Source organism: Hippocampus bargibanti, linkage group LG04, assembly GCF_051943395.1.
Source record: "Hippocampus bargibanti isolate YZ-2025 linkage group LG04, ASM5194339v1, whole genome shotgun sequence".
In the NCBI taxonomy this organism is placed as follows: Eukaryota; Metazoa; Chordata; class Actinopteri; order Syngnathiformes; family Syngnathidae; genus Hippocampus; species Hippocampus bargibanti.
This window is the reverse complement of record NC_142737.1, coordinates 66415-90954: the sequence shown is the minus strand read 5'-3', so window position 1 is coordinate 90954 and position 24540 is coordinate 66415. Positions and strand designations below refer to the sequence as shown.

The following is a 24540-nucleotide window of genomic DNA, read 5'->3' as shown; positions in this document are numbered from 1 at the left end:
AAAGTTCTTGTCCATTTAACTTCACCGTTTTAGGATTTTTTTCAAACTCGCTGAATTTTCACATTTACCGTTCAAATACGAAGTAGAGACGAGCGGTGACGTCATTGATGACGTCAGTGCCTCACCAGCCATGAACCTCACCGCACGTCACTGATATATATATATATATATATATATATATATATATATATATATATATATATATATATATATATATATATATATATATATATATATATATATATATATATGTGCGTGTGTGTGTGTGTGTAAATAATTTTACTGACTTTTTTTTTTTTTTTCAGGTGTTCAGAAAAAAAAAGTGTCATTGAAATAATTGAAAAAAAGTGGCAAAAGCAACTAAAGGCTCGTGGGTTGGAAAAAATATTGGCCAATATTTCACTGATCCATTGTCAATTTTTGGGGGCTTTTGACTTGATTTTTAGTGTGAGTCTTTGTGTGTTTTCTGCTCTTTGTTTCACTTTCTTGTTTTGTTTGATGTTGTACACATGATTTCATCACTGGCGTGTGGCCATTTGTATGCAGCAATGGTTTAAAAAGTCACAGAGAAATTTAAAAAAAAAAAAACGACCTATCTTGAAAAATACAAATGTGTTCTAATGCACTAAGAAAATACACCGTTCCAAAAAAAACATCCTAGTCCATTTTATTTTCAGAGAATTCCTAAAAAAAGGTGAGCTAAGAGCAATAAATATCTAGACAATGGTCAAATCAAAGGGGAAAAAAGCATAAGCTGGCTTTATTGTTTTGAAGAGCAAACAAGACGTGGTTGAAGAGTGACTCGGGGCGTTATCGGCCCGTATCAAACGCAACGTTTTGACGTCTTGTATCGATCCGCCCGCCCGGCAGCAGCGGCAGCGGCGTCTGCTCTCTTACGTCGTACGGGCTCGCTCGCGCGCATTGTGTGTGCGCGCACGCCAGCAGCACGTTGCTCGCTTTTCCCCCTCTCATCTTGACGCCCATTGAGCCGCGTTGTCGTTGTCTCTCGAGAACAAAACCCCCCGCGACCTTCTTCTTCTTTGCTCCCCTCGCGACCAAACATGTCGGCCTCGGCGGCAAAAGTGAGTAAAAAGGAGCTGAACTCGAACCACGACGGAGCGGACGAGACCTCCGGTAAGCGCCACGGCGATGGCGGCCTGCTTGTTTCAGCGCCATTTTCCCTGCCCTCGCTTTCTTTCTTCTTCCCCCGCCGGCCGGGCGTTTTCCACGCGCGCCCTCGCCGCGCTTGGCGTTCGCCCGCCTCGCCTCGCGTGAGCCTCGCTCGGCGCTTTTGTTCCGAATGCACCGTTTGCGCCGCGCTCGTTCGCGCTGCGGCTCGTTTTGTTAGCTTAGCGCGCTGTTGTCGGGCACGGGGGAAGCCATGTTAACCCCCCCGTCTTCCTCCTCCATTAGCTGGCGTTTGAGCCTCGCGAGTTGCTTTTGTGTGGATTTCCCTTCAAGTTGATGGCGATTTTTTTTCGATACAATTGTGACGTTCCGCCAGCGCTTAAAAGAAAGCGGCCCCTTTCATTTGGTGGCGTTTTGCTCGCTAGCGCGTGTACGCTAGCGTGTTGTTGATGTAGTGGTTACCTAACGCTATTCCGACGACGTTTTTGGTTGCCTTTAAAAGCACATTGAAAAAGTGCGTATTTCTCAAGTTGTCCCGCTAGCTAGCGTTTAAAAGTGGGGTCGCGTGGTTGGAACTCGTTAGCTAGCTGGCTATCTAGCTAGCGCCCACGACTGCGTTGCACTCGATCAGTCGAGTCGTGTGTCCCACATTTAAACCACGCGGCCTCGCAGGCGGCCAGCAGCCGGCAGGAAACAACGAGCGCTAAAATCCCGCGATTGGCCGTGAACGCAACCTTGCCGACGACACGTTCGCGGACACCGATGATGTTGTTTTTTTCCTTTTCTAACGTTGTTTTGTTTCGCCTCCAACAGAGAAAGAGCAGCAAGAAGCTATCGAACACATTGATGAAGTTCAAAATGAAATCGACAGGTAATTGAATTGTGTAGCCGCCCGCCCCCCCAGCGTGCGTGTATGACGACCCCCCCCTCTCCAACCACGACCCCCCGCTTGTTTTATCTTCATATTTAGCAAGAATGAGACTTTTTAGCTCTTTAATTTCAGTGTATAACCGGTATTTCTGAGCTAAATGTGTACACGAGACTAAAAATGTTTTTTTTGTGCTACATCAAAAATGAAGACAACTATTTTTCAGATCAATTATTTATCATTTGGAATTATAGCATAATTTCACAGTACTTGAGGATTTCTACTATGTATTTTACCCTCACATTGGTAGCATTATTATATTCGAGTAATGTTGACTCACCAATGAACACAAAAAAGGAGCCAAAATTACATTTTTAGTTTTGAAAATAATCAATGGAAGCAGATTGAAATTCCCATCATAATATAATAATAATGTCATTAATAAAATGACATTTATTGCTGTTAATTTTCCTTTCAAGTCTCAATTTTGAATAGACAAATAACCACTACAAAATAGTCCTATCAATGATAATTTCTAAGGCAAATAAATGATCATTTTGATCACCAAATTTGCATTAAAATCACTTGGCGCCTCAAAAATGAACAAAGTGAAACTTTGACTTTTGTTCATCACATTTCATTTTTAAGTCTCAATTTGGAGTGGAAAAAATAATTAATTGCTACAAAATAGCCCTATTGATGGCATTTTTGAAGGCAAATTAGCATTTTTCTAACCAAATTCACTTTAAAAAAATCACTCAAATCACCTCAAAAATTAAACTTTGACTTTTGTTAATCACATTTAAATTGATATCAAAATTTTAAGTCTGAATTAGGAGTGGAAAATTAATTACTACAAAATAGTCCTATCGATGAGATTTTTGAAGAAAAAATGATGAATTTGCGACCCAAATTAACATGAAAAAAGTCACTTAGCACCTCAAAAATGAACAAAGTGAACCTTGTTTGAATTAATAACATTTCATTTGAATTTCAAGGGGGTTTCAGGAAGCCAACTTTTGCTGAGCTCATAATTGCACTGCAAATGTCCCCATTGTGGGACGAATAAAGCTTTTCTGATTCTGAATAATCATCATCTAAGTTCCAAGCACCTTTCAGAACACCCAAGGACACTTTACAATTAAAAGAACAATACACAGAAGAATAAAACCATTAATAAATGATAAATCATATACTAGCAGATTTAAATACAGGTAACATCTGACTTAACGACCGGCTCGACTTACCAGACCCTTTTTTGTTTGTTTCAATGTTAATTCTACGCCTGCCACCGCAAGGCGCTAGCAGGCCGGCAACGCGTAGCACAATTTTGGCCGCCAGCCAGCCAGCCAGCATGTCAATCTCGCACAGCAATCCACCGTGTGATGCCACCACAGCGGGGACTTTGCCAATCATTCGGCCTCCGAGTCTCCATTCATCATTTTGAATGGCTTTCCACTTAGGACCGTTTGGTCGGAACTGAACTCGGTCGTAAGTCGGATGTTACCTGTCATAGAAAAATCTGACTTTTCTAATGAAAACGGTCGAGACCAAAAAACGGACTGATTTTGTGTCTTTTTATGGATCAGGTTGAACGAGCAGGCCAGCGAGGAGATCCTGAAAGTGGAACAGAAGTACAACAAACTGCGCCTGCCGTTCTTTCAGAAGAGATCGGAACTGATCGCCAAAATCCCCAATTTTTGGGTCACCACATTTGTCAACCATCCGCAAGGTGTGGAGGCCGAAGCGCGTGACCCCCTCCTCCCCCCTTTGCCGCTCGCCCCTTTTTCAGCACCTTTGAAATGAATGGTCTCTCGCAGTGTCCGCCCTACTGGGCGAAGAAGACGAGGAGGCGCTGCACTACTTGTGCCGGGTGGAAGTGACAGAGTTTGAAGACATCAAGTCAGGTTACAGAATAGATTTTGTAAGTCCACCTTTTCTTTCAGTCTTTCTCAGCGCAAAAACCACGGCGTCCGTAACACTTTGAATGCTTTTTTTTTTTCCCTTGCAGTATTTTGACGAGAACCCGTACTTTGAAAACAAAATCCTTTCCAAAGAATTCCACCTGAACGAGAGCGGCGACCCGTCTTCAAAGTCCACGGAAATCAAATGGAAATCCGGAAAGGTAAGTCCACAAATCCCGTGGGTGTTTTTTTTTTAACACAATAATAATAATAAGAAGAATCCATTTGGGTCTGTGTAAGCTCTCGGTCTGAAGAAACCTTCTCATCAATCCATTTGGGTATTGATTATTTAGCGGCTGAATCAATTCATTTAACACACTAATCATTATACTATGATATGCACTTGCGCGTGTGGCTGCGGCTGCTCACCCACAGAAAAAATATCCTGTGACTGTAAAGTGTCCCTGAGAGTTTTGAAAGGCGCTTAGAAATGAAATGGATTATTCTTATTATTATGATACCATTGTTTGATATTTGTATTCAGCCTGACATGAAGTTGTCTTTTGACCCTATTTTGTCGCCGTTGTTTTTTTTTAAAACGTCCCGACTGGGTGACATCAAACAATGTGCAATTCAATAGTAATCATGCAATATTTCTTTTTTGAGTATTGAGCTTTATTGATCTTCAAGCATAGGTGGCAAAGTCAAGGCCAGGGGGGCCAAATCTGGCCCGCCGCATCATTTTATTCGGCCCACCATGGCAGATAATGTCAAGTGCCATGCTTATGGATCAAGCTAGCTAGCGACTGTGCTAGCTAGCTGGCGATGTGCTAGCTGGCGATCAAGCTAACTTTCTATTCAGCTCGCCGGCTTATCCCTTCCATCACGGGTGTCTGAATCAAGGCCCGGGGGCCAAATCTGGTCCGCCACTTCACTTCATTTGGTCCGCGTAAGCAAATGAAACATCAATTTCCATGATGCTCGCCAAAGCGGGAACCAAATTTCAAATGTTGCCACGTAAACCACAAGAAGTCCTTATTTTTGACTTTGAATTTTAAAACTAGTCATTTGGCAATTTGTTGTGAGCGGATGAAACAACACAACGGCTTCCCAAAATTCTGAACGGCCCCCAAGAGGAAAGCGGAACTACAATGTGGCAAAAAATGACTGCCACCCTTGGTTTACAACAAATATTTTATATTTTATACCCTTGCCTTAAAGAATACGGGTCACATCTGACTTACGACCAGCTTGACTTGCGACCTCCAGAGCCTATTTTGAAAATGTGAATTCTAGGCTAGCAGGCCGGCATTGCGGACGCCAATTTTGGCCAGCTAGCATCTTGTGCTCACACAGCAATTGGCCATGTGATGGCACCACGGGGGACTTTGCCAGTTAGCCTCCGAGTCTCGTCAACATTTTGAATGGATTTTGACTTACGACCATTCTGACTTGCAGCCGTTTGGTCGGAATGGAACTCGGTCATAAGTCGGATGTTACCCGTATTTACAAAAATGGACTTTTTGGCCCACACGAACATCATATTTGCCTCATGTTGTACGCTGTGTTAAATTAAAAAAAATGCTGATTCGACACGGGCTAATATCATTTGTAAGTCAATATTGTCGCAACATTTCTGCCCACGTCGAAAAAAAAAAAAAAAAAAAAAAAAAACCCTCCTTGTGTGCGTGTGTGTGTGTGTGTGTGTGTGTGTGTGTATATAAGGACCTGACCAAGCGCTCAAGCCATATACAGAACAAGCCACCGGGCCGCAAGAGGAACCACGAAGAACCCGAAAGCTTCTTCACCTGGTTCACCGACCACGCCGACGCCGGCGCAGACGAGCTTGGCGAAGTCATCAAGGACGACATCTGGCCCAACCCGCTGCAGTACTACCTGGTATGCGGAACAGCAAAGCAAGCAAAAAGCCAACCACGGGAGCCGGCGCTAAAGCCGCGTTCTCCTCTCAGGTCCCCGACATGGACGACGAGGAAGGCGAGGGCGAGGAGGACGAAGAGGACGAGGAAGGTCTGGAGGACATTGACGAGGAAGGCGACGAGGACGGAGAAGACGACGACGATGACGACGGGGAAGACGGAGAGGTAACCAAAGCACCCTTGAAAACTGTTTTTTTCATACTGCTCGCTCGTTGACGAAAGACTCATTTGCTGGATTTGTCCCCGCGCAGGACGACGAGGGCGAAGATGACTGAGGGGGGGCGGGGCCGAGCGACCGCCCCACCCCCATTTGCTTTCTCACCTTTAGTCATGTTCGGGAGCAAAGGTTTCTTTTTGCTGTTCATTTTTTTTTTTTTGTCGTTGTTTTAAAATCCATGCGTGTGCTTCATTTTTGACATTCAGAAGCCTTCACCTCCGCCGCTTCCATTTTCTCTCTCTTGAAAAGGCCGGCGGCACTTTTTTCTCCTCCCAATTGTGAGTATTTGTATGTACACATAGCCCCCTCCCTCGGGGCCGGGGGTCATCTCTCTTTGCTCTCTTGTTGAAGATATGACATAATAAATAATTGAGAAAAAAAAGCATAGAAAGAATCTGGTAGATTTTGAAGATCCTTCCCACGGATGTGCTCCTGTTTCCAGGTGTGGTGAGAAGAAGCCACGGTGTAGTCACCTTAGTGCTAGCAGACCTCATCGCTATGATTTTGGTTTTTTTTAGGCAAGATTTTTTTTGTGTCCCCCCCCCCCCCCCAACAGCTCGTTCCTTTCGTGTTAAGAAGGGAGGGGAGGCATGTTGGCTATTAGTGTGAGAGAGGGGGCGAAACAGTGGTTATTTTCACACCATTTCTATGGGACTTTTTTTTGGCTTTGTTTTCATTGTATTGTTTTACAGATATCCATGGAATTTGAAATGACATTTTTAATAAAGAACAAAATGGGAAAAAAAGCTTGTAAATTTTGCCCACCCGCCCTCAATGCTCACTTCATGGATATTAAAAAAAAAATAAATACATCCCGGCTTCACCTTCCCCTTTTTTCCGCTAGATGGTGGGGAAACAAACTGTTTGAGGTGGAAAACTTACTTTTGGATTCAAGAATAAAAAAATGTTCATGTGTATTTCCGCGTGTGTGTGGGAGTGTTGAAACGCACGATGGTCGGATGATGAAGGATTTGGGGGTGATGAGCAAGCTGGAGGCCAAATCTTCACCCAGCAGGCGCTTTGCCGTGAGAGCCACCAAGGGCGACGGCGATGGGATGGTGGCTCCCGCCGCGCCAACACCTTCCATTGAAAAATGCACGTCTTTAGATTGCTACAAAATGACGTTGCATTTTCAACATTTTTGCTTCTCCAAATGATGTCAAATGTGATCTTTTCCTTTAAGGGTTAACTTTTAAAAAATTGAATTCCATTGATATTTTGGAGATACAGTACACACCCCCAATTTTATTTTAAGAATCCATACTTGATAGCATTTTGAAACGTTTTATTGGCTTTTAAAATGGGAAATTTGACGTTTTCCATTTAGGATGAACGTTTTAAATACATGTAAATGTAATTTCAAATTGGCCTTCAATTGATGTTTTCCATATACAGATACACCGTTTTTAATTTAGTACAAACAATTAAAACGTTTTGTTGGTTTTCTAAATGGTGGGAAATTTGACGTTTTTCTTTTCAGGGTTAACTTTTTAAATACATGTAAATGTAATTTAAAATGCGCGGTCCATTGATATTTTGGGTATCGTTTTTAATTTAATAATCGTACAAACACCCGTTTTTAATTGAATCCATACTTGATAGCACTGAAACGTTTTGTTGGTTTTCAAAATGGTGGGAAGTTGGACGTTTTCCTTTCAGGATTTACGTTTTAAATACACGTAAATATAATTTGACATTGGAGTTCAATTGATATTTTGGATATACAGACAGCCGTTTTTAATTGACAATACACCCTTGATCTGATTTTGAAACATTTTGTCGGTCTCTATTCCCTTCCACAAAACGAGCAGCGGACGTCGAAATGGCCTCGACCCACCCCAGTGCGAGGGCGCCTCGCACTGAGGAGGGTCGAGTGCGATGGCGTCATTTGGCGCATGGATACAAGTTCACCCAACCGTGGCCGGGCCTTCGCATCTTTTCTTTTTAGCACTGACACATGTCGTTCCGAAGCACTTCAGCACTTCCCCAAAACTTTGGGCTTCATTTAAAAAGTGTCTTTTGACGCGACGCGTTATGCACGGCTCTCCAAAATAGATGTACATGGACCCGAGGTTATTATTTCATGCTAGGTCACACCCGGAAATGACGATGACCGTTTCCCCCGTCCATGAAATCTTTATTTAACCGCGTCAACATTTACAATGATTGCAAATTAACCGTAAACAAAATTGGCAAATATATATAAATAACTAACGCAACCATACAGAACCCCGGACAAAAAAATAGGCAGTGTGGCTTGAGTTAAAAAATAAAACATTGATCCACCCTTTGCTTCAATAACTGCCCAATCGTAACATGACGTTAGGATTTGATGCTACTACAACTTTCGGGAAACCGCACGCGCTCATTTGAAGCGCAATATTTACTTAATGATTTCTTTTTATAAAAAACATAAGGCGTTTTTATTTTGGAATCGTGAATTGGATATCTTTGAAAACCTTCTCCGTCTCTGACTGTAGCAGTTACTGGGGCAACAACAGTCAAAAAGCATCTCCGCCAATCACTGAGCTGGATGGTTAAAATCAGCCAATCGCAGTCCGTCTTTGTTTTTTCCGCACGACCAATCGGGAGGCGGGATGTTTGTTTGTCGCTCTGAACGCTTGATGGGAGAGTTTTCTCGTAGTTGTGACTTTTACGCGTGTAAACATGTTTTTTTTCCTCTCGCTTTTTTTTTTTTAAAGAAAACAATGTGAGAGGTTGTTTGTTTTGGGAATGCGCGTAATGAGGTGAAGTTTGACACTGGGAGGAAAAATGAGAAGGAGGCATTCTCCTTCTCCCGTCCACGTCCACGTCGTGGAGAGCACACCCGTGCACGTTCACATGACAAGAAGCCCCACCAGGACCCCGCAGGTGAAAAGCAGGACCAAGAAATACTTCGAGTTTTAGCAGACCGCGTTTATTTGGTATACATTCTGGGTTCATTTGGAGTTTGTTTACACGTAGTACGTAGTCAAATAGTGGTCGTCGGCGGAGGAGACGATGACTGGACACCAGGAGAAAAAAAATTGCCAGCTCGAAGAAATATATGCTTGTTGCCAATGCTTGTTTTTGCTTGAAACTTGGCACTTGTGGAGAAAAAGAGATATTCTACCACTCCCACGAGTTATAAAAATACAACATAGTCACCTTTGTAAAGTACCCTAAGGTAGTTTAGCAAGGTTGTTGTGCAGGAAAGTAGCGGTGGAGCTTTCCCGAGCAGAAGGCAGCGTGGAAGATGGCCAGTTGGAGGAGCCCCTTGGATCCCTCCCGGAATCTCGTCTTGCAGGCCAGATCAGGTCTCCCTTTCCACTCGTTTCAACATCAACGTACCGCGTGGGCGTATGGATGTCTTATTGGGGATTTTTATGTATTTTTCTTCAAATGTCCTTTTGTTCAGAGAAGCCGAGTGGCGTCAGAAGACGTCCGGCGGGACGATGACGCAGCGACGCTGAGGAAGAACCTCAGCCTGCTGCTCAAAGAGCAACAAAACAGCCAACGTTGCGACAAGTAACAAGCCAGCCTTGGCCACACACGCTGCACTTTCTAGCTTAGCTAGCTTCTTTTCAAGGGACGGTCTTGCTCTTCCGTCTTTCAGGATTAGGTTTGGAAAATACCCTCGTTTTCATGGATCATATTTATTTGTCTCGTATTTATCCGACATTTCTTAACTCTGTCACTGCCAGACAATGTGCCAAAACTTCCAGTGCCAGATTTTTTTTTGTCATTTTCATTGGAAATCCCAGGACCCGCACAATATTGACTTTTAGGACTGCATAAACATTCAATGCAGCCTAGCCTAAGAACATTTCGACTCTCTTCTTTCATCAGAAAAAAATAGTTGATCTCATCTCATTTTCCGTACCGCTTATTCCTCATTAGGGGGTTGCTGGAGCCTATCTCAGCTGTCTTCGGGCACGAGGCGGGGGACACCCTGAAAAAAATAGTTGATTCCTAAGTTAAATGGCTCTGGAGTTATATGAGCTTGAAATGAGGGGCGACTGTCCAAAATACAATACATATACACTGACTACATAAACATTCAATACGGCGTTAGAAACCTTAGTCTCTCTTCTTTCAGCAGAAAAAAAGAGTTAATTCTTAAATGATATGAGTCTGGCGTTACATGAGCTTGAAATGAGGGGCGACTGTCCAAAATACAATACCTACACTGACTACATAAACATTCAATACGGCGTTAGAAACCTTAGTCTCTCTTCTTTCAGCAGAAAAAAGAGTTAATTTCTAAGTTAAATGGGTCTGGAGTTATCTGAGCTTGAAATGGGGGCAGGTGTCCAAAATACAATACATAAACATTCAATACGGTATTAGAAACCTTAGTCTCTCTTCTGTCATCAGCAAAAAAGAGTTCATTCCCAAGTTAAATGGGTCTGGAGTTATCCGATCTTGAAATGGGGGAAGATGTCCAAAATACCATGCAAACCGTCCACATTGATTTAAATAGCGCTTTAGCAACAGCTGAAGCTGTAACAAAGCGCAAACATGGAAAAAAGGCAACTGTTGCCCCCTTGGGGAAAAGAATAAACATCGGCACAGGTCTGACCAGCGCTTTATCGGCACCACTGGACTGTCTTCCACTTCCTTATACATCACTTCCTGGTATCGATGAGAAGGTTTCTTCAGCCGTCATCTGTACAAAAGTGAAGGTTTCGGACGTTTCGCCTCCTATCCAAGAGGCTTCGTCAGCTAACTAAAGTCTGACTGGTCGTATCGACCCTGTTTATATATCCCTAATGTCCAGACACGGCGGCGCCGGACACAGCTATGATAGGTCCCTACTCTCAGGTTGGGGGGAGCAGAGGACCCCTCCCTGTGGCCCCACTGATTGTTCCTACATTCCTGACTAACGACTGGCCTATTTGCCCCACTCCCACCGGTATCACCTCATCAGCATAACGAAAGTTGCCTAACCTGTTTTGCCTAAGCGGGCTATTGTATGAACGATCCATGTCTTTTTAATGTCTCTTTAATGTCCTTTAGGGACATTTAAGGAACCAACTCGCCTTCTTGGATTGTAAAGTAATTATAAAAGAGGACAGAGCGCTAAAAACAGAAGTCTTTAGGAAGGCTACGCACACTGACCAATACTTACTTTTTGACTCTAACCACCCTTTACAACACAAACTAGGAGTTATCAGAACCCTCCAGCATAGGGCTAAACTAATACCAACGAGCACTGAAGGTAGAGAAAAAGAGTCAAAACATATCAGGAGAGCACTCACTAACTGTGGGTACCCTCAGTGGTCATTCAACAAATGTCAGAAAGAAAGAATAGCGAACGAAACCCAAAATTCTCAAGATACAAAAAGGAGAGGAGTAGCAGTACCGTACATTGCAGGAGTTTCTGAGAAATTACAGAGTCCTTTGGCAACATAAAATTCCTACTTATTTCAAACCGATAAACACGTTAAGGCAAAAATGAGTGCATCCAAAAGATAGGCTACCAAATGAAAAACAAAGTCATGTCGTTTATTAGAACGTAGAGCAGTACATTGGGGAGACTCAACAAATTCTCCAAAAAAGACTTGATCAACATGGCAGGGATAATACTAGTGGGACTCAATCGGCAGTACATTTGCACCTGAAAGCTAGCAACCACTCATTTGCCGACAATGAGGTTAAAATCTTAGCCAAAGAACATAGATGCTTTGAAAGGGGAGTAAAAGAAGCCATTTTCATAAAACAACTAAATCCTCCACTAAACCGATATGGTGGGGTGAGGGTCAATTTGGATCGTTCATACAATAGCCTTCTTAGGCAAAACAGGTTAGGCAACTTTCGTAATGCTGATGAGGTGATACCGGAGGGAGTGGGGCAATCAGGCCAGTCGTTAGTCAGGAATGTAGGAACAATCGGTGGGGCCGCAGGGAGTGGTCCTCTGCTCCCCCCAACCTGAGAGTAGGGACCTGTCATAGCCGTGTCCGGCGCCGCCGTGTCTGGACATTAGGGATATATAAACGGGGCCGATACGACCAGTCAGACTTTAGTTAGCTGACGAAGCCTCTTGGATAGGAGGCGAAACGTCCGAAACCTTCACATTTGTACAGATGACGGCTGAAGAAACCTTCTCATCGATGGATGGACCACTCCTGTACGACTGAGAGCTTACACAGACGTATCACTTCCTGGTGTTGCGTCTCATTGTTTACGAGGCATTTGTCTTGCTGAATAACGTTTTGACAGTCAAACCTCACTTTTGGAACGTTTCTTGACGAATTGGGTTTTCAACTACAATTTTTTTTTTAATGCCTCGGTTTACAACTGAAATTCAGTTTTTGAGCAAACTGAGTGCACCTGAATGCACCACTGGACTCCCCTTTGCTTCCGTCAACATCACTTCCTGGTGTCGTCTCATTATGAATGACGCATTCGTCTTCCTGAATAAAGTGATGACAGTCAAACCTCATTTTTCAAACATTTCTCACCCAATTTGGTTTTCCATCAAAAATAGTTTTTTTATGCCTCGGTTTACGATCGAACGTTGATTTAATACCAAAAATGTCGTAGTTTTTTTTTTTTTTTCAACGCATCATCGTTGAGCATTCCATTGTGAGTTGACGCGTTTGTATTGTTAAATATTGATTTTAAAAAAAGAGCAGACATAGATTAGAATGAGAAATGTTTCAGTTTTAGAACAAATCGGTTTCCGACGAGATTTGTGGTAGGGATGATGGTTGGAAAGTCAGGCTTGACTGTACCGTATGTGGACAATCGGAAATGGAGTCGCTCTGACGGAGATTTTTCTACGTTGTCAGTGATCAGGCCCCGCCCACCAAGACGGAAGTCCTGCTGCGGGCCCTGCTGGAGGCGGAGGTGGACGGCGTGGCGGTGGCTAAGCAATTGACCTCCTTCAAGGACACCCTGGACGCTTTGGCCAAGGTCATTTGACCTCGCCGGGGGGACGTGCGGACTTGCACGTGGGCAACGTTGGATTCGTATTGGTCGCTAATAAAGTGGCCTTTTCTTCTCCACTTTTAAAATGGCCGACTCGTTAGTTTCAAATCAGATCTTATGTGTGAGATTGTTAGCAAAACGGAACGCCGACCCTAATTGACGTTTGAACAGGTCAATTGTCACTGACTTTCTAGCTCCCAGTCGTAGCTTAGCGCCCGTCGTTTAACTCATTCACCGCCATCCGCAAATTTCTTCGGAAATTGAAACGATGACCGAGATTCCCCAATTTGTTCGGGTTTGGTGGTTTTACCTGCGTGGGTGCCGATAAAGCACTGGCCAGACCTCTGGCAATGTGTTTTCTTTTCCACAAGGGGGCAGCATTTCCTTTTTTTCCCCCATGTTAGCGCTTCAATCGTAATAATGATAATACATTGCATTGACTATTATGATAAAAGCGCTAACATGGGAAAAAAAGAAAATGCTTTGTTCCAGCTTGAGCTGTTGTTAAAGCGCTATACAAACCAAGATGGATGTATTGCATTGGATTTTGTTCATCTGCCCTCATTTCAAGCTCACATAACTCCAGACCCACACAACTTAGGAATTAACTCCTCTTTTTTCTGATGAAAGTAGAGAGGCCAAGGTTTCTAACGCTGTATTGACTGTTGATGTAGTCCTAAAGCTCAATATTTTGTGGGTCCTGCAATTCAAGTGACAATGACAAAAACCCTGGCGCCGGAGTGGACACATTTTTGCCCATCGTCTGGCAGTGAATGAGTTAACCTCAGTCGGTCATTCAGATATTTTTAGGCCAGCAGAGAAGGCCTTGCAGCAGGCCCCGATGGCCCGCCACTGGGTAAACACCCAGGGTGGTTTTGGCAGTGAATGATGGAAAGTTGGATATGCGGTGGGTGGCGGCGGACACTAACAAGATGGACTTTGGCTCCGCAGGACAAGCGTCCAACCAAACTCCAAACGTCCGCACTGATGCGGCAGCGGCAGCTTCTCATGGAGAAAGTGGAGATCTTTGACAACACCAACCACAGCCTCAGGGACCTCCTCAGAGACTGGAGTCATCACCAGGTACCGGCCGTGTTTTCAAGGCGCCGAAGGAACTGTGTCGCAGCAGGGAATTGAAGCGGAAATACTGTATGCGGGACAGGAGTCTCTTTTGGTCAATGGATGCTACTGTTTCGTGTTTGCTATCAACCTTTAGCTTGTATCAGACGTACACATTCCACCATGACGTCCCTGATCCACTGGTGAAAAGGAGGCTTTGATCCTCTCCTCTTTCATCTACAACTGCTTCGTTCAACTTTAGCAAGCATCGTGGCACTTGAATTGCTTTTGCGGGCCAAATAAAATGATGTGGCGGGCCAGATTTGGCCCCCGGGCCTTGACGTGGACACCTGTGTCCAAGACTGTGCTGGAATGGCCAGATGATGCTAAAGTGTTACTTTTATGGCTGTACTGGTCTAGATTGCGCTTGAGTAGAGCAGTCCTCGTATAGTACGACTGAAGGTCTTCTTCCCCCATTTTAGCAGAAGGAAGCCGAGAGACACTCGGAGGAGAACGAAGCCATCAAGAGGAAGTTGGCTGACGTCGAGGCTGACAATCTCGTGAGGATCTTAACCGCCGCTACGACCAGAACCACGTCAACCTCACCGTCCCCACCGCAGAAGGGATACTTTGAAGGTTTTTGTGTCTTCCAGAGGCTGGTGTCCAAAGTGTGTAGCAAGGAGAAAGAAGCTTCCCAGCTCACAGAGTCTTTGGAGTTCGAAAAGGTCTCTGAACCGCATACCCAAACACATTCGCAACTCTGTGTCGTCCGGTCTAGGCCAGTCTACCGATATACAGATGGTAATACACAGGTATCAAAGTCCCAAAGGCCCAAAGTTAGACTAGACTGTAAGTAGCCATCTGCAGGTTAGACCAGACTGTGATAGGCGGTAACCTTCCAAGACCTGGACCAAACTGTAAGGGGATCAACGACCCAAAAAATCTTTAGAAATGCAAAAAATGTGAATCCCCACGTTTATCCCTCCGACTTCCCTTTGTAGGACCACGCCAAGACCACAGAGGAGCTCTCCAGGATCCTGGCATCGACTCGGGACCATTTGGAGTCGCAGCTCAGTCGAGTCCAAGCTGAAAAAGTCACAATGGCCGCTCAGATTCAGGTCCGCTTTCAAATTCCAGATGATCAACGACTAGGCGAGGCTACGCAATGACGGATCAGACGAACGAAAACTTGAGCACCCTTGACCAGACTCAATTTAGCTGCCTTATGAATCCGCCATAGACCAGATTGGGCGATAGCCGTGCTGGACCACACCTACCCTGGAAAAGTACCAATTTTAGACCCAAATATGACAGATCAGAATCAGAATCATCTTTATTGCCAAGTATGTAGAACACACAAGGAATTTGTTTCCGGTAGAACACGCTGCACTAGTATCGTCGTCAAAAAAAAAACTGCTAAGTGGCACTATACACTTCCATTTTGGCTACTGTTGAAAGAGTTCAAAGAGATGGCAATTGGACTACCCTGGCCTCAACTAGACTATGACAAACTGGACTCGTCAATCGCCATCCACTAAACTCTCCGTCTAAATCAGCATCTGCAGCAGATCTACGAGCAACGGCTGGAAAACGACGACCAGGCAGCCCTGGCCCTGCTTACCCAGCATGCCCGGCGGTCCGAGGAAGCGTCCAGGCAATTGGGAGCCAAGCTTCAAGACAAGGTACCGAACCACTTGCCGATTCAGAATCATCTTTATTGGCCAAGTGTGTGGACGAGACCTCTCAGGATCAGTGGTAGGTTCAAATCCACTAACAGTTATACCATTTTAAAGTGATTGGTCGCCGGATTTGCAGGACAACAATTGGCAATTATGCAGATGTCCTTGAGCGCCTCAAAGTGTCTGGTGCTGGAGATGATCTAGGTCAGTAGCAGTGGTTCAAGGAGTCCAGAACTGGAGCTACATTGACTCTACCGAATGGTGTTCCACAGGGTTGTGAAAACTTGCAAAGAGGCACTCTCAGTTAGAGTTGGGTGACTGTTTAGAGAGTTTTCTGGAAAAGGTGGTGTGCAAGGTGCATAGGGTCCATTCGGATTTAACGTTCCTTTGTCTTGGTTGATGGTCGCCATTTTAGAAGGAAAAAAATAGTGTCTTGGTATTCTGCTGGAGTCTAATCTAGGACAGACCATCCTGGACTACGTCAAGACATACTTTGCGTACGTCGTTGCGTCCTGCATTTGACGCGATTGATCGCAGGTCTCAAAGTCATTTTAGTCCCGGTCTAATTTGTAGCTATGGCTCCCCCCGGTAATAGACGACAGAGCTACACGACTACTAGTCTTCTTGTTACTACGCAAGACTTGTGAAATAGTCTCGTACTGTACCAGAGCAGGACCAGGAAACGGGGATCATCCACGAAGGCAGAATCCTCTTGTTGTTTTTGAAGGAGTCCCAGTTGGCGCAGGCGTTGTCCACGTGTAGCGAACTGCGTCTGCGCATCTCAAAGGAGGCCGCGGCCAGAAGTCAGTTGGAGGCCGACATCGCAGCCCTCAAATTGTGAGTACGAAAATGTCCAAACAACCTGACTGAACAATGGCAACGTTACTCCGACACTTTAGCGTAGCATAGTAGACCCTACTATGCTACTCGCTATCACAATCAAAGGTGCTTGACTACCTAGTCTAGACATGTCCAAAGTCTGGTCCGAGGGCCAAATTTTCATCCTGGGCCGCAGCCCGTGTCATCAAATCAAATTGGGCATTAGCGTTGTTAGCTGCGTGTGCTAAGTGCTGCCACCTACAGGCTCAATTGGGAACTGAAAATTAGTAGACTGGCGACTGAATGACATTTAAAACATTTCTAAAATGCCCATTTTTCAAAAAGAATTGTGAAATGACCATTTTCAAAATGATTTAATTTTTCTTAAATGGCGATTTTCTACAGTTAAAAAACGTCTGGGTAAGCTCTCAGTGGTACAGGAGTGGTCCATCGATGAAAAGGTTTCTTCAGCCGTCATCTGTACTTCTTGGAAGGCGTCGGACCTTTCGCTTCTTATTCAAGAAACTTTGTCAGCAAACTGAAGTCTGACTGGTAGTTTAGGCCTTATATATAGTACAGTAAAGTCTCGTTATATCGATATTCAAGGGAGTCGGAAAAAATATCGATATAACTGGGACTATCGATATATCCGACCCTGTTTGCATGTAATTTTCTCCGTGCGTGCATAGAAATAGTATCGATATAACCGGGACTATCGATATATCCGATATCGATATAATGAGACTTTACTGTATATATCATTACTGTGCAGACGTGGCGGTGCCGGACTCTGCTATGATAGGTCCCTAATGTTAAGCAGATTCCTTACTTACAGACAGTGTATTGTCGGTGTTCAAATACCTGACATGTTTCGGCGACTACTTCCGCCTTCGTCCCTGTTCTCAGGTTGGGGGGAGCAGAGGACTACCCACTGCAGCTGCTCCCTCCACTGATAGTTCTGACTAACGACTGGCCTGATTGCCCCACTTTGACGGGTATCACCTCATCAGTATTACTAAGCCTATGTTGCCTAAGCAGGCTGTTGTATGAACGATCCAAATTGAACCTCACTCACCCCACCAAACCGGTTTCATGAAGGATTTAGTTGTTTTATGAAAATGGCTTCTTTTACTCCCCTTTCAAACCATCTATGTTCTTTCGCTAAGATTTTAACTTCATTGTCCTCAATCTTAGCGAAAGAACATAGATGGTTTGTAAATTGTAAAATGTTGATTCTTAATCATAATAATCATAACGACACATTGAATTTATTAGCGCGTTTCAAAACTCTCAAGGTCACGTTACAGTCACAGGATGAGTTTTTTTCTGTAGGTGAGCAGTGGCAGCCACACGCGCCAGCGTTCACTCAACCTGCACTAACTGAAATAGATAGAAAGCTAGCTAGCTAATGGCTAGCGCACTAATAGGCCAAGCTAGCCTCCCTTTGAAGTTCCGTCAACAATGTAACTTATTTTGCTTGACAGTATCTGAAATTGCCAGTTGGCAGCGTGTAGCATAGATGCATATGCTAGCATATGAACAACCATTGTGACGGCTAGCTTGAATAAACTAGCGACGAGCTGAACTCTACATCCACGTTGGCCCCAGGAAAATTTCAGCTATGTATTAATATGACATACCTATGTACCAGGTACCATCCGACTTACGACCAGCTCGACTTACAACCACGACGTCCAGACCCTATTTTTAAACATTTTAATTCAACGCCTGGCACCGCAACGCGCTAGCAGACCGGCAACGCATTAGCCAGTCATTTAGCCTCAGAGTCTCTATTCAACATTTTGAATGGATTTCCACTTACGACCGTTTTGACTTACGACCGCTTGGTCGGAACGGAACTCGGTCGTAAGTCGGATGTTTCCTGTCTATTTGGAATAAGGTTGTAGAAAATTTGCTCCACCAAAATAAGATCGCATTTTATTGACGGACAAAAACCACAAGCTAGCTTGTCATGTCCGCTACGTCAAGATGAAAGCATCCTTTGCCGTCCGTCTCTCAGGCAAATGAGCGAATGGAACGCTCAGCATCACGTGGCCGACGAGCGAAAACGCGGCGAGAGGGAGGAGCTTCGAGATCAGATCCAGCGTTTGAGCGCCCACAACGCCGCCATGGCGCTGGACAAGCAGTCGTTGCAGGTAGAGCGCCTGGCCGCACGACCCGCGATGACAGCTAGCTAGCTAGCCATGGAGCCAGAGCAATTCCGCGCCGTCTTTTCCTTCAGGCGCGCTTGACGTCCGGCGAGGAGAAGCTGCGCGTGGCCACGGAGGAAAGGCGCCATCTCAGGGCGGCGTATGAGAAACAGGAAGCCCTTTTGGAGAAATACAAGCGAAAGGTACGCGCGACTCGTAGCGCGTTAGCATGGGTAGCCCATAACAAAGCGGATCCCGTGCGGATCAGGCTCAGCAAGCAGACTTGCGGTGCGAGGAGCAGCGCCTGAAGGTGGACGAGGTCCAGCTGGAGGCTCGCCAGAAGTTGTCGGCGCAGGAACGGGAGCAGGAGCAGCTGAGGACGGAGCTGCTGCGCCTGCGCCAGCTGGAAACTTTGGCGGAACGCCTGCGCAGGAGCGAGCGGCAGCTGGCGCAGGCGCAGCGGGAGGCCGACGCGCACCACAGGGGCAACGTGGCCCGCGACGCCGCCCTGGCGCAAGTCACGCACAAGGTACTGGAAGGAGGAGCATGGGCCGGGCCACGCCCGCCCCGCCCCGCCGGGTCACCTTCAGGCGGGTCTTTTTCACCTGACCCAATTTTCCGCTCTGTGCGGCGGGCGCACCCAAAAGCCGTGATCACCCCACCCCGCATCTTATACTCCGCCATCTAATACGCTATTTTGGAGGTGTTTTTGTCCAAAAGTCCTCTGGGCGCTCAAGATCACAGGTGTCCAAGTCAAGGCCCGGGGGCCAAATCTGGACCGCCACATTGTTTTATTCGGCCCACAAAAGCAAGTCAAACTTGGGAAATTCCGTGAAATCGAGCTCGCTTGCGATCAAGCTAACGCAGATTGGGTTAAATTATTTCTACGGGAGTGGAAAGATAATGCGCTCATCTATCAAGCTGGCTAGTGAGCTAACTAGCAATCGAGCTAGCGATTGAGCTGGCTCGCGTTGTTTTTCAGGTGGAAGAACAAAGCACTCAGCTGGAGGCCTTGCAGCGTCAAAACCTTCTCCTGCAGGAGGAGAACGACGTCCTCCGAGAGAAGATCGGCAACCAGGACAGGTCAGAACACAAAGTTGCTGTGACTTTTGGCGGTCCGGTGTGAAGATGAAGGCCCGCCCTGCAGGAAGCTGGAGTCCACGCGCGAGGAGAACCGGCAAATGTGCCAGACGCTGAGCCTGAAGGAGGTCAGCGCGCTGAGCGCGGCCGAGGAGCTGGAGCAGAAGAGCCGGCAGAACGCCGTCCTGGCCCAGCAGCTGCAGGAGAGCCTGGACCAGGCCCGGCGGCGAGTCGGAGACAAGGAGCGCCGCTCGCGCTCCAAAGCTCTGGACCTGCAGGACCAGCTGAGCCGGGCCCAAGCGCAGCTGGCTCAGCTGCGACGCGCCAAGGAGGAGGTGAGCCAGGGACGGACCGTCACCCAAAAAGGCCCCGGACTCCTCAGGTGACGCCTTCCTTCTTCTTCCTCCTCCTCCTCCTCCCGCAGATGGAACGGCGCTTCCACAACCAACTGAGGAACCTGAAGGAACGTCTGGAGCAGTCGGAGCGGACCAAGCGCAGCCTGCACAACTACGTGCGCCTCCTCAAGACCTCTTACGGCAACGTTTTTCACCACGCTTTGCTCCCCGCCTGATGTCCGACACTCGACACTTTCTCTTATTTTGGAGGGGAATAAACGCCGTTTCCTTTGCGCTCATTTCCTTCCAAGGTGCTCACGTCACTTCCTGCGTCCATTCAAAGACCAGCGCACGACCAATCTCAGGTGACTTTGGATTTCACTTCAATGCTGCTTTTACTTCCGACCACAAAAAAAGTATTTTTATTTGTAACAATTCTACGCCTGGCGGCGCAACGCGCTGGCAGGCCGGATGGCCGGCGACGCCTACGACAATTTTGGCTAGCCAGCCAGCATGTCACTCTCGCACGGCCATCGCTCGAAAGTCACTTGAGTACGTGCAATAACATTGACATTTCAAATGACATTTTATTGAGACGTTGTTCAAGCTCGTGACATTTCTTTTGTACACAGAACAAAAAAACAAAACGGGGAATACCACTTATTTATCGCTCTCATTTTTTTTTCTGAGCACATTCGACTGACTGTTTGTCTTTCCATTCAGAGCGCCCCCCCATGGCGGTGGCATTATATTACATCCCGGAAGCTCAACACGGCTCACTTCATCACGCCTCCCCCCCCCCCCCTTTTTCTTCTTCTTCTTGTTTTCTTGGAAGTCGTCGAGGAAGACGTCAAGCGTAAAAATGCAGCGGACGTTTGCCACACGGCGCACAAAACGAGGCGTCTTTTGGTGAAAAACACGGTTACCGTGACGACGGCAATCGGCCACGGTGGTTGCGGGTGGCCTCCTCCATGCGGCTGTACCAGGCCTTCACTTTGGTGTTGGCCATCATGTCGTCAAAGGCCTGCAGGCCTTCCATCACGCGCAGGACGCCAAACACCGCCTGCAAGCGCGTCACATTTCATCCAGCGCCTTCACAATTACAATCCATTTCATTTCTAAACACCTTTCAAAACTCTCAAGGCCACTTTACAGTCACAGGATCAGTTTTTCTGCGGGTGAGCAGCGGCAGCCGCACGCGCCAGCGTTCACTCAACCCAGAAGTAACTCAAATAGATAGAAAGCTAGCTAAGAGTGAGCTCATAATCACTCAACCCGAAAGTACCTGAAATAGATAGACAGCTAGCTAGCTAAGAGTTAGCAAATAATCACTCAACCCGGAAGTAACTCGGATAGAAAGCTCGCTCGCTCACTCGCTAATAGATAGCCAATGTCTCGAGATATATATATATATACAGTAAAGTCTCGTTATATCGATATCGGATATATCGATAATCCCGGTTATATCGATACTATTTCTATGCACGCACGGAGAAAATTACATGCAAACAGGGTCGGATATATCGATAGTCCCGGTTATATGGATATTTTTTCCGACTCCCGAGAATATCGATATAACGAGACTTTACTGTATATATATATCTATATCCAACAAATAGCTAGCAACTTGATAGGTGTGGCGTTAGCTCACCAAATCGGCTAAATTGGGGCCTTGTCCGCCCATGAATTTCCTCTTCTTGCCGACCGCCGCCAGCCAATGGTTGACCGCCTTGTACAAATCCTGCCGAACGTCGTCTTGAAGGTTGTGCCTGCAATTAGCAATTGACGTGACAAAATCATCATCACGAAGATCCCCCGAAGGAAGGTGAAGGATGGCCTCACCGCTTCTTGAGGCGCTTGGCGATGACAAACATGGCGGCGGCGCCGGCGTACTTGGCCAAGACGCCCTCCAACCAGCCAAATTTGCCCTCGCGCACGATGTAGTCGAAGGAGGCCAAGGCCTCGCCGGTGCTGCGGTACACGTTGGGCGAGATCAGGTGGACCAGCCAGTCGTCGGCCCACTGACGCCATTTCATTTCCTCCCTGGAAGGAGACAAACGACACGGCGGCCGCCGGTCCAGTTAGCGCAGCGACGCACGCGGCGGCGGCCATCTTACTTCTGCGCGTCCTTGTCGGGGTAGACGGCGGCCGTCTCCTCCAGGCTGAGCATCAGCCAATATTTGTTGTTGTACTCCGTCACTTGCTTGCCGCCGTCGCTCTGCGACGTCATCTCGGGGTAACAGCGCAAAATGGCCGCCATGCTGGAACCCCTGAAAACACGCCGCCATCACAAAGCGCCTCGCAATCGAGATGGTTGATGCTTAGGCTAGCGGCCTACCTAGCTAGCTCGCTCAATAGATGAACATGGAATTCCACCAATTTGATTTGCTGAATAGGATGAGCCCAAGCTCGCTCGATAACAATAATAATCCATTTCATTTATAAGCGCCTTTCAAAACTCTCAAGGTCACGTTTCAGTCACAGGATACGTTTTTTTTTCTCCGCGGGTGGTCAGCGGCAGCCACAAGCGCCAGAGTTCACTCAACCCGGAAGTAACTCAAATAGATAGAAAGCTAGCCAATTGATTGCCAACACATACCTAGATAGATAGCCAGTCAGCCAGATAGTGAATAGCTAGCTAGATAACTAGCCAGCCAGATAGCTAATAGATAGCAAATGATAATAATAATATACATTCATGTCAGCACTGAGAGCTACGCTAAAAGCTAACTTACACATTTCTCAAAGGATTATTGCGCTCGTTCGCTCGCTTGCTAGTTTGTTTGCTCGCTAGCTAGCTTGATAGATGAGCATGAGTTTGATTTGAAGTGACACGCAAGACAATTGTGAATTTTTGGTGTAGCGGTTGTTAACACGGTGAAGGTGATGAAGGCGCTTGTCAAGCTAGTGGTTAACGTCGCGGGGCTTGTTTACTTACTTGCTGACCAAGTAGGTCTTGAGGGAGCTGATGATGACGGACGAGTCGTTCAGCTGCTGCACTTTCAGTCAACAACAACAACAACAAAGTGGACGTCACGGACGTCGGAAATGATCGAGAGTGAGTGAAAAAGTTGCCGTGCTAAGCGCTAGCATGCACGCTACCAGGTGCTGGTCCACCATGAGGATGGGGACCTTCCGGTAGGCCGACCACTTGATCTCCCGCCGCACCAGCGGGTTGACCTCCACCACGCGGTAGTCCAGGCCGTGGTAGTCCAGGAAGGCTCGCACTTTGCTGCAGAACGGACATCTTTGGTACTGGTACAGCGTCAGCGGCGGAGACGGAGACGGCCACCCGCCAGGGGACGCCTGAAACACACGCAAGCAGCAAACGCTGAGAGGAGCCGTCGCTCGCTTAGTTTGCTTTCAGATGGCATCAAGTCAAGGCCCGGGGCCCAAATCCGGCCCACCACGTCATTTTAGTCGGCCCGACAAAGCAAATCAAACTTGGGAAATTAGATCTTCATCTATCGAGCTAGCTAGTTAGCTTGCGATCAAGCTAGGTAGTCAGCTAGCCATCCATCCATCCATCCATCAAGCAAGCAAGCTTAATTCATAGCTAGCTAGCGCTCTTCCTATTCAGCTAGCTGGCTAATCCCTAACATCACAGGTGTCCAAGTCAAGGCCCGGGGGCCAAATCCGGCCCGCCACATCAGTTTATTTGGCCCGCCAAAGCAAATCAAGCTTGTGAAATTCCACGCCTATCTACTGAGCTAGCCTAGCGATCGAGCTAACTCAGTCGATAGCTAGCCACCTCTCTTTCTATCCGGCTAACTGTCTCGTCGCTAACATCCTTAACAAGATAGCGACAGATTTTGCGGCTCACCTGGGCTCGCTCCTGGGCCAAGTGTCGCTGCTGGGCCCAAGACAACTTGAAGGTCTGGAAGAGCCCCGCGGCGCCGCCGAGGAGGAAGGCGCAGCCCAGGGCTCCTCTTCCGCGCCCCGGCGGAAAAGCCCGGCGGGCTCCCGTTCCGCCGCCAGAGTAGAACCTCCGGGACGCGGCGCGGGAAGCGGCGTTGGCCGCCAGGAGGTGACCGGGAGCGGGTCGGCGCAGCGCGTAACTCTCGAGAAGCGTCCGGGCGACCTTAAGCGGCGATCTGGAGCAGGCCGCCGCCATGTTGGCTCTACGCAACGCTTCCCGCAATGCACTGCGATCGGTTCGCGGGGTGACGCCTTCGTCGCGTGACGTCACAAGGTCGTTTCCTTGTTTTTCACTCTTTGCCGTCGATGGATTAGTCATGAATTGAGTGGGGATTATTCACTTCGCTAAAATATGGAATATACAATTTTAATATTACAATTTCACCAGTGAATAATTCCATCAATTTAATAATAACAATCTCGTGGATTTTTAAAAATCAAAGCCAATCACGACACCGGCTGCTTTCCATTTAGCCACTTGACCAGCGGGGCTTGCCATCTTTTTGGAACACGTTGCAGCCGTACGATACTCAA

The 24540-nt window shown here is 46.7% G+C and overlaps 3 protein-coding genes across 3 annotated transcripts; 2 read left to right on the top strand and 1 right to left on the bottom strand.

The window, feature by feature from the left end:
* The first annotated feature begins 922 nt into the window (after window positions 1-922).
* Window positions 923-6971, top strand: LOC148898564 (protein SET-like). Its single transcript, XM_088993265.1, has 8 exons — window positions 923-1134; window positions 1942-1999; window positions 3586-3728; window positions 3817-3920; window positions 4008-4121; window positions 5626-5799; window positions 5871-6002; window positions 6089-6971. Exons 1-8 carry the CDS (start codon window positions 1062-1064, stop codon window positions 6110-6112), a joined length of 822 nt encoding a protein of 273 aa, XP_088849391.1. The 5' UTR covers window positions 923-1061; the 3' UTR covers window positions 6113-6971.
* A 1688-nt stretch (window positions 6972-8659) lies between these two features.
* LOC148898563 (outer dense fiber protein 2-like) lies at window positions 8660-20936 on the top strand. Its single transcript, XM_088993257.1, has 16 exons — window positions 8660-8925; window positions 9246-9350; window positions 9452-9561; window positions 12828-12951; window positions 13918-14049; window positions 14508-14585; window positions 14679-14750; window positions 15027-15143; window positions 15582-15707; window positions 16432-16541; window positions 18544-18679; window positions 18766-18876; window positions 18942-19202; window positions 19656-19756; window positions 19821-20088; window positions 20178-20936. The coding sequence occupies exons 1-16, from the start codon at window positions 8827-8829 to the stop codon at window positions 20322-20324; spliced, it is 2097 nt and encodes a 698-aa protein (XP_088849383.1). The 5' UTR covers window positions 8660-8826; the 3' UTR covers window positions 20325-20936.
* ptges2 (prostaglandin E synthase 2) lies at window positions 20656-24228 on the bottom strand. The gene is made up of 7 exons (XM_088993263.1): window positions 23912-24228; window positions 23191-23394; window positions 23027-23082; window positions 22206-22358; window positions 21931-22131; window positions 21740-21857; window positions 20656-21151 (listed from the first exon to the last, which is right to left on the bottom strand). Exons 1-7 carry the CDS (start codon window positions 24200-24202, stop codon window positions 21011-21013), a joined length of 1164 nt encoding a protein of 387 aa, XP_088849389.1. The 5' UTR covers window positions 24203-24228; the 3' UTR covers window positions 20656-21010.
* Between the last annotated feature and the right edge of the window lie 312 nt (window positions 24229-24540).